Raw genomic sequence first — 9,604 nt, 5'->3', positions numbered from 1 at the left:
TAGATTTTGGAAATATAGAAGGAGAAGTGAGTAACAAGTAAAAGTAAAAATAAAAATAGAAAAATAATGTACACCAACCAAGAAAAATAAAGGAAAAAGAAATTGAGGCAGTGCCAGGTGCCAAGTGCCAACAACCACAAGGGCATTATGGTCTATGCACACAGTACGCCATCCTCCATAAATCAAGCCCCGACCTCCCCACTTTCGTTGTGTCCTCCTTCCTCCCCTCTCTCTCTCACTCGCTTACACATCTCAACACTTTCTCTTTTTTACTTTGCCGGAAAATGGATCCCGTTTCCGAGTGGGGCAATACCTCTCTCGCCGTCGTGGACCCAGAAATCCACGATCTCATCGAGAAGGAGAAGCGCCGCCAATGCCGCGGAATCGAGCTTATCGCTTCCGAAAACTTCACCTCCTTCGCCGTAATGGAAGCCCTTGGCAGCCCGCTCACCAACAAATACTCTGAAGGCGTGCCCGGAAACCGGTACTACGGCGGCAACGAGTACATCGATGAGATCGAGAATCTCACGCGCTCACGCGCCCTCCAGGCCTACCGCCTCGACCCCACCAAATGGGGCGTCAATGTCCAGCCATACAGCGGGTCCCCTGCAAATTTCGCCGCCTACACGGCCGTGCTGAACCCGCATGACCGTATAATGGGGCTTGATTTGCCTTCTGGCGGGCATCTGACTCACGGTTACTATACTTCCGGAGGGAAGAAGATTAGCGCGACGTCGATCTATTTCGAGAGTTTGCCTTACAAGGTGGATTCAAAGACTGGGTATATCGATTATGATAGGTTGGAGGAGAAGGCCATGGATTTTAGGCCCAGGTTGATCATTTGTGGCGGGAGTGCTTATCCCAGGGACTGGGATTACAAGAGGTTTAGGGAGATTGCAGATAAATGTGGGGCGCTTTTGCTTTGTGATATGGCTCATATCAGTGGCCTTGTTGCTGCTCAGGTATGCATACTCTTTTCTTTTTTTTCTTTGATGTTACTATGGAGTGCTAGCAATTATTTGGAAAATGGGTTTGATTTGGTTACTTGATCTGTTACTAATCTTCATTTATTTGCATGTTGAGCTTATGATTGTTTAAATGTCTAGATCTAAATGTCGTATGGGCATTATTAATGGTTGAAAACTGATCCATTTTTGCAATTTGGGGTTTTGCAGTATAGTGTGAAGAATTTGTGAGTAATGTGAAATGGTGTCCGGTTTTCTGTGTTATGTTGTTTGAATTATTTATTGGTATTTATTGAAATCTTGGTCCTTTCTAGCGAAATAATTAATATGTCGATGCTCAGATCCAAGATTTTTAAGTGATGCTTTGGCTTCGTTGTTGAGAGTTGCTAGGCATTGGGCGTACCATTTCGGTAAAACTTTGCATGGATCTGGTTTGGCTAGATCTCAACTACTCACCTAACAAATGCAATATTTGCCTTGGGAGTGCGCATTTTCCTGAAGTTTACAGCGATCACATATCTGTGTAATTTGCTTGCTATGTGAGTAGTTTGGGTTATCTAGATCTGGTCTTGGAAGAATTTCCTAAATTTCAGTTATTCTTGGCTTTCTAGATCTAATCTTTTAATGTTATGAATGATGCATCAAAAAAAATTCTCAGATTTTATTGGTATGATTTCTCATCAAACCTCGAAACTTTTTCTGTATTCTTGTTCGATAGGAAAAAAAAATAAAAAAAAGACTTTCTGAATCTGCATTGTGTTTGGAAAATGTGAAATGTTGCTTCAACCTGAAAATCCCAAATCATTGTTCATGGTTTTAGGAAGCGGCAGATCCTTTTGAGTATTGTGACTTGGTCACAACTACAACCCACAAGAGTCTGAGGGGTCCCAGGGCTGGTATGATCTTCTACAGGAAGGGTCCCAAGCCTGCCAAGAAGGGCCAGCCACAGGATGCAGTATATGACTTTGAGGACAAGATCAACTTCGCTGTGTTCCCCTCTCTTCAGGGAGGTCCCCACAATCACCAAATTGGTGCTCTTGCTGTGGCTTTGAAACAGGCAGCAACCCCTGCATTCAAGGCCTATGCTAAGCAAGTCAGAGCCAATGCTGTAGCAGTTGGAAATTATCTGATGAGCAAAGGATACAAGCTTGTCACTGGTGGAACAGAGAACCACTTGGTTCTGTGGGATCTTCGCCCTCTTGGATTGACTGGTAACAACTATGAATTTGATGCATTGCTCAGAAAGTGCTTTACATGGTCTTAATTGCCATTGATATATTCATCTGTGCTTATTTCAGGAAACAAGGTTGAGAAACTCTGTGACCTATGTAACATCACTGTTAACAAGAATGCAGTATTTGGTGACAGCAGTGCTTTGGCCCCTGGAGGAGTTCGCATTGGTAAGAATCATTTTGACTCCTTGTTCCTAGTGGTCAGACATTTGCATTTTACTAGAATAAGATTGGCATTGGCAAAACAGGCATAAACTAGCGTGAAACTCGTAGGCCTTGAAGGTGCTGTGACATAAATTGTCTTCTAAATCAGTACTAAAAATGTTTCGTGTTTTCTGTTTGGAAATCCAAGTAATTGGATTTAGATGGTACATGGTGCCTTCAGGGTTGAATGGAGCTCCTTGCAAGATTTGATCATTGTATTCTATCCATTTGGATTATTAACACATCCTTTGGTTCATGCATTTTCATGTACGTGTTTCCAAGGAGGTGACTGAGTGATAAATCTCATATTGCAGGTACTCCCGCCATGACGTCAAGGGGATTGGTTGAGAAAGACTTTGAGCAGATTGCGGAATTCCTCCACCGGGCCGTGAGCATCACCTTGAAGATCCAACAGGAGCATGGCAAACTATTGAAGGACTTTAACAAGGGTCTGGTGAACAACAAAGACATTGAAGAACTCAAGGCTGATGTTGAAAAATTTGCATCCTCATTTGACATGCCTGGCTTCAAGATGTCTGAGATGAAGTACAAGGACTAAGTCGATTACATTATCTTCTGCTCTAAGGCTTTTCAATACTTTGATTCATCATTAAATTTTGCCTTCATTTTCACCCAAATATGTACCGGGCGAAATAATAATTTTTACTCTGCCCGCTGCTTCTGTTCTGTTTTCTACAGTCGTAGGTTTTACTGGATTGCCATTGTGTTGGTGGAAAGTCGTAGCTGTTTATGTAAGTTTGAAGCGAAAATCCTACTGAATTAATGCACTACCAGTGATATTATTTGGTATTTAAAGTTCAGTTCCCCGTTTGGCAGTTTAACTAACCAAGAAATTGGTTATAGTTTTTCTTGGCTTCCAATTAGTAGTGTTCATGTGAAGATTAATATGAATGGATGAACGTACTCACCTCAGAAGGTAAATATCATTAGAATAAAGGAGTGTACAAGAAGCTCATAAGCCAGCAATCCCAACTAAGCTATCTTCAGTTGCTCATAGCATAAGCATCACGTGTGTTTTTTTATAGTTTTCACTCAAAGCCAACTCAACGCAGGTATGCTGGTGTTGTAGCGTTTAATCCAGATATGATACACAATAGAAACCAAGATTGCTATGTAGGATGCTCTAACTAAGTGCTTGTTCCTCCATCTCCTAGATGCCTAGCGTATAGCTTGCTGCTTGTTCCTCCATCCCCGTTGCCACTCGCCTTCATTCCTTTCAGTTTCGCCGCTGCCGCCTCCTTCCCCTACTCCTCCACCCCCTCACCAGCCCTAGTGCCCCCTTCCCCTTCCTCCCAACCATGTCTCCGCACATTCCCTCCAGCACCCACCTCCCTATATAAATTGTTATTTTAGTTAAATCTAAACTATTATTTAAATTATATAAAATTTACAAAAAATTATTTATTAGTTAAATTTGGACCGTAAATCAAAATCAAGATCCAACAATTTTTCAATAAGGATATAAATAACTTAAATTGTAAGTTAAAAAAAATAAAAAAAAGGGCCCGAGTCATTTATGAGATGCGTTAGGGAGTTTGGGCTCCACTTTTTTAAAAATATAAGGAAATAAATTATTGTTTTATATCTCACAGGAAATTTTTTGCACATTCCCCTTAACACGAGGTAAATTGCATGTAGTCCTATTGAAAATTAAATTAAGTACAGGTTTGAAAATGTAACTTATTTTTATGTTTCTTTTAAATTAAACTAAAATAAGTTAAAAATTGTAAGTAGGTGAAAATGTACGTATTGCAACTTATTTTTGTATACGTATAACTCCATTCCTAAAATGGCTAAAATATAGCACCTATGAGGATGGATAGGTAATTTTATAAGTTAGTAACACACCAATATTTCTAACAAGTACTTTGACGTCAACTAAAATGGGTTAACTAGATCGGGAGAACAACAAAAGGGAAAGAAGGGACAAACACAGACTTTGACACTCAAATGGGAGATTTTGCAGATATGAGTTTGACATAAAAAGAACTTGCACCAACCGTATATCTGCTTGTTTGTCTAAAAATCACCAAAAGGTTTCAAGCGTCCAACTAATGAATTTTCATAATTTGAGGTTAAAAAATAAATTAACAAAATATTTAAGGGTTAAAAATTTACCACTACTTGCAATCCCAAATGGGTACTTATTATATTAGAGAATGGATCATAAAGTTGATACACAACTTGAGAAACCCAGCAGCTGTAGTAGAGCACGTTTAAGACAACAAATGGTTTGTTGGTTCAGTAGCCATAATCTACAACAGAAGCTGGCTACAGAATAATATGACGGGGAGAAACTGAATAATTACAGTAAATTGAAGAAATATGAACCTTATCCATATGAGCTCAGTGCGGTCAATCAAAGATCTCCTGGGCTTCAATGATGCTGTGCTGACTGAAATGGAAGTAGAGTATGAAAAATAAGTTCTTAGTAACATAAAATGTATGTAAAGTTACGGGGAAAAGAGTACAATCAAAATGTAATCTGGACAGCTGGAGAAATAGGCTTACTAGTCATCCTTAGTTATACGGTAATACTTTTCAGCATGTTGGCGTTGGCCAATAAGTTGAGCAAACCGCTCGTCGTGAGTAATGACAATAAGCTGAAAATTCTCTTGGCCTTTTCTGTCCTCCATTATTCTGATGATGTTACAGGACAATGATGAAGAAAGTGCAAGGCAATTTGGTAAAGATACTGTTCGTTAATAGCAAGTTATCTGTACCTGAGGAGAGCTGCAGCAAGACTCTCCGAATTAGGGCCATCCAAGTTTGTGGTTGGTTCATCAAGTGCCAGTATTCCACAATTGAGACAAAAAGTTTCAGCCAGCGCCAATCTTATGATAAGTGATGCAAGGACCTATAAATGAGAGAGAAAATGGAATTGGTGCAACAAACAAAGGACAATTGCAATGATAAGAAAAATAATCAGTATATAACGATGGCAAATTCTAGACAATTACTTGCCTTTTGACCAGCACTACATCTTCCTCTCATTTCTAGTTCTGCATCACCAGTTTGCATTAAGACCTGCAATGTCACCAAGAGTCATAGTTTAGTTAACAAAAGAAAATCTCAAGTTAACTTATGGCACGATCAACTGAGGAGAAAAGTGGGGTTTAAATCAACACAATATACAATGTGATGTATCCATTAAGGCTGCCGAGAGTTGGTGTCATGGGTTTTACATTCGTAAAACTTAATAGACTCAAACAAAAACAGATCAAATGTAGCTGCATATATGCAGCAGTAAAAACTTTTAGCAAGATGAGGGAGACCATCCACATGTCAGCTTGCGAACAAAGCCTTATGGCCACTCTTGGAAAAATAAACCAAGTATTAGAGCAAGTAAGGGTGATATTTCCACATAAAAGCATTTTCAAATATCATCTCACAGAAACGGCCAGAATTCTGCTACGAATAGAGTAAAAGTGACAATTCCATCGCTCCCAAGGAGTTTATATTTCCTTTTCTGCCAAGTTCTATACTGAAGAAACCATAGAAGAAGCTGGGGAATCGTTCAGGCATGGGGCGCATGAAGTTCATATACAAGGTTTAGTTAGTTACTCTATTATCCATAAACTACTATAACATTACAAATAGTTCAAAAACATTTTATGGTTCTCAAATCTCTCGTGAAGACAAAATGACCATCTAAAAGTAGTATTAGGGTGAATTAGTAAGGTTAATTAAGGGATTAACTTGATTGAGTCAATTTAGTTTTTGCATAAGTTTAGCAAAAATTTAGGGTTAATTACAATCATGATATTAAATTCCTCTTATTCGGTAGAAATTAGGTACCTCAAAGCTCTAAAACAATTTCAACTTGCAATATAACTTTTTGCAGAATTTCCAAAAGAGAATTTGAAGTTTCTTAATATTCTCCAAACTTTGCCAAAATTTCTGAAGTTTCAAATAATGTTAAAACATTTTTGTATTTCAAAATTAATAAAATCCTACTTACAATTACTAACATAATGATGAAAAAATTAACTAAAGAATTAATAAATATTTTTTAATGCATGTACTCACAATTAGATTAAGTTAAAAGGCAATGTACAGAAAAAGAAATTTTCGTTTAATGTACTGTCTACCTTTTAACTGATAATTTGTACTTTCTATATAAAAGAGGAGGGTAGGAAAAAATGGTGATAGCATCGCTGATCCTTCTAAAAACCCCATATGGTTTTGAATGAAGTCAATTATATAATCACGCAAGTTTATTTTAATATAATTTTTTATGAGATTATTTAGTATTTACCACCAGCTTAATTACTTTCAACATTTTATTTAATAAAACTTAGGTTAATAGAACTTACATACCAATCTTTCCAGTTTAAAGACACATAACTTGTGTTAATTAAACACATCAACATTTCACTTAAAATTTTCAATTATTCCTATAAATTTCGTCATTTTTCTAAAATCAAAATGGTAATTTTCATTTAGTAAATTTATCATTATGACATATGCCTCAAAATCAATATGTAATTCCTTGATTGCAGTTACGTCTTCTCTGAAAAGCTAAACATTGGCTCCTTTCCTCCTTTCATAGTTACAAACATCTCTCTTTAGTTTACTCAGAAACTTCATCTAGAAGTTATAAGTGAGACAGTTTTTATCTCAAATTAAAAATTAAAAAATATTCTTTATTAATATACTAACAACCATTTTGCTCCTGGCAGTCTTAATAAACTCTATACATTTTGAAGACTTGTATTTGTAATATCTCCACACTCGAATAGTTGATTGAGACTCTTAATATGTCCTGACCAAAATTTAATCCTCTAAAAACTTAAAATATTTTAAACACAATCTTCATTTTGTCCCCAACAGTACAAAGAGTGTTCAGATCCTGGATGTGAGCTCTAAGAATAGGTTGCATCCCAACTTTCATTGTTTTCAACTCTGTTGAAAATCATGAATCGATTCTCCAAATAATTGTAAAGTCTCAAGAGAATCTCAATAAAATCTAAGTTATTCTTGTGATGTCTATATGATTTGATTAGGCCTGTTCAATTCGGTTAACCGAACCAAATCGAACCAGGTTTTTAACTGAAAATTCAGAACCATTTCAAATACCGAACCGAATTAATCAATTCGGTTTGGTTATAATCGAACTTTTTTGGGTTTAGTTCAGTTAAAAACCGAATTTTACTAAAAAAAATAAAAAATAAAATAAGAACTTTCATATTTTTATTTTTAATAAAAAACATAAAATGGTAGAATTTTTATAATATAATATAATAAAGTACACTGTAAAGTAATATATAATATGATAATATATTTATAATATAATTTCTATATTTATAAAATTGAAACATAAAAAATATATACTTTTCTAACAATTCGGTTATTCGGTCAGTACGGTTTTGATTTTGGAAAAGATTCCCTCCATTTTCTATTATCAACATATGTAATTCACCTATATAAATGGGTGAAGGTTATATCCTCAAACTAAGTGAGAATAACATGATTTGGCCCTTTGGGCATTTGTGTCATGGACGTAGGTCATATGACTGAACCATGTAAATCTTCGTCTCGGTTTCTCTCTTCACTTATCTTAAATTATAACATGGTATCACAGCAGGCTCCTAAAAAAAAAAAAAAACTAGTCTACTGAAACCCTAGCCGCGCGCCGCCCTACCTTGCACGGACCGCGAGCGGCCTTACAAGTTCCTCTTCCATCATACTGCCGCTGCGTTGAGACCCTACTAAGCGTCGCCTCCTTGCCGATGTGCTCCTCTTCTGCACAGCCCTCATGGCTGCGCCAACACTAGTCTTCATGGCCTTCTTCAAGCTTCCATTCTCTGAGGCAAAATAACCTCATCTCGTTGTTTCTAAGCTTGGGCTACACACACAACACTTGCTCTACCAAGCCAGTGATGGTGTTCTACAACTAAATTGTGTGTCGGGCTCATTCTCTAACTGGCCTTCCTACTTGTGATGTGCTAAGTCCCCTTCCACTATGTCATGACTAGTGCTTCAAGATGTAGAGGAAAGTATAATTATGTAAAAAGAAGAGTTGCTATTGAAGGAAAAAAGTGGCAAGAGTTGCTAAAACGTTTTTTATAGTCGGTGTTTTCGAAGTTACAAATAGAAATATCTAGAAAACCTTTGGAGGAGCTGTAGAGTGCTAATACAGCAAGTTTTCTCTATCGAGTCTCTTTCTCCAGTTTCTCTTCAAATTTCTTTCTGTTCTCTGATCCTATCCCCTATTCCTTCACCGAAATTTCCATAAACATGTTATTAAATCTGAAGCGCGCATAACACACTACTGATGGTGTTCCACACCTTAACTGTATGTATGCCAAACTTGTTTCAGATGGGCTAAGTGCCCTTCTACTGGTGTTTTGCACCTAAAACTGGCCGTCTGATTTGATAACTCTATTTACACTACAGTGGATATGTGTGCATGGCATGAGGTCTCTTTGACCTTAGTCACCTCCCCCAACGTCGCAGCGGAAGACATCTGTGATCCAGAACGTGAAGAAAATTGACTTCTATTGTTCAAGTTGAACATTCCAATTAAGATCTGCATATCAACTTGAGGGGGAGTGTTGAGAATCACGAATTGATTCTCCAAATAATTGTAAAATCTCAAGAGAATCACAGTAAAATCTAAGTGATTCTTATAATATCTATATGATTGATTTTGGAGAGATTTTCTCCATCTTCTGTTATGGACATATATAATTCTATAACTATGAGAAAATATCATGATTTAGCCCTTTGAGTATGTGTCTCATGGACGTAGGTCATATGACCGAACCATGTAAATCTTCGTCTTCTTTCTCTCTTCACTTATCTTAAATTTTGGCCTTAATTAGTCAATCCACCGTGATTGAATCCTACAAAATCATAAATTTAGTCTATGCATGCTTACCTCTACCATCATGCATACCTCTTCTTTTCATCCTACTCCCCTATGGAATCCATCCCCTCATGTATCCCCTCCCTTTCGGTTTCTACCCTCATCATCCTATTTTCCATTCCATCCACCTTATCCCACCTCTGCCCGTCTCTTCCTTCCCTTCACCGTCTCTCCTCTTTCGACCGCTCTGTTTCCCCGTGTAACCTTTCCCTCAGCCATCCAATCCATCTCTCACTCACATGGTTGTCGTTTTTGTTCCCTTCATTGCCTATTGTCCCCTCCATCTCTTTCTCATTCACATTCTGTTCCCA

General features: G+C 37.4%; 2 protein-coding genes across 2 annotated transcripts in view; one reads left to right on the top strand and one right to left on the bottom strand.

The window, feature by feature from the left end:
• Nucleotides 204–3,232, top strand: LOC105166533 (serine hydroxymethyltransferase 4). The gene is made up of 4 exons (XM_011085916.2): nt 204–962; nt 1,786–2,176; nt 2,264–2,365; nt 2,716–3,232. The coding sequence occupies exons 1-4, from the start codon at nt 285–287 to the stop codon at nt 2,958–2,960; spliced, it is 1,416 nt and encodes a 471-aa protein (XP_011084218.1). The 5' UTR covers nt 204–284; the 3' UTR covers nt 2,961–3,232.
• The window catches only part of LOC105166532 (DNA repair protein RAD50), a 28,240-nt gene continuing 23,171 nt past the window's right edge, over nt 4,536–9,604 (bottom strand). The window contains exons 24-27 of the mRNA XM_011085915.2: nt 5,387–5,449; nt 5,146–5,279; nt 4,934–5,062; nt 4,536–4,817 (exon numbers count right to left, since the gene is read on the bottom strand). Coding sequence (XP_011084217.1) covers nt 4,778–4,817; nt 4,934–5,062; nt 5,146–5,279; nt 5,387–5,449 — 366 coding nt within the window. The 3' untranslated portion in view covers nt 4,536–4,777. The remainder of the gene's footprint in view (nt 4,818–4,933; nt 5,063–5,145; nt 5,280–5,386; nt 5,450–9,604) is intronic.

This window comes from Sesamum indicum, linkage group LG7 (genome assembly GCF_000512975.1).
Source record: "Sesamum indicum cultivar Zhongzhi No. 13 linkage group LG7, S_indicum_v1.0, whole genome shotgun sequence".
In the NCBI taxonomy this organism is placed as follows: Eukaryota; Viridiplantae; Streptophyta; class Magnoliopsida; order Lamiales; family Pedaliaceae; genus Sesamum; species Sesamum indicum.
The sequence above is the reverse complement of the archived record's forward strand: the minus strand, read 5'-3'. Positions and strand labels throughout refer to the sequence as shown.

Excerpts from the sequence above, each read along its gene's own strand:
- LOC105166533 (XM_011085916.2), top strand. The coding sequence starts at position 285 with ATGGATCCCGTTTCCGAGTGGGGCAATACCTCTCTCGCCGTCGTGGAC. Across the intron at positions 2,177-2,263 it reads TCGCCCTCTTGGATTGACTG|GAAACAAGGTTGAGAAACTC; the intron begins GTAACAACTATG and ends TGCTTATTTCAG. Across the intron at positions 2,366-2,715 it reads CCCTGGAGGAGTTCGCATTG|GTACTCCCGCCATGACGTCA; the intron begins GTAAGAATCATT and ends CTCATATTGCAG.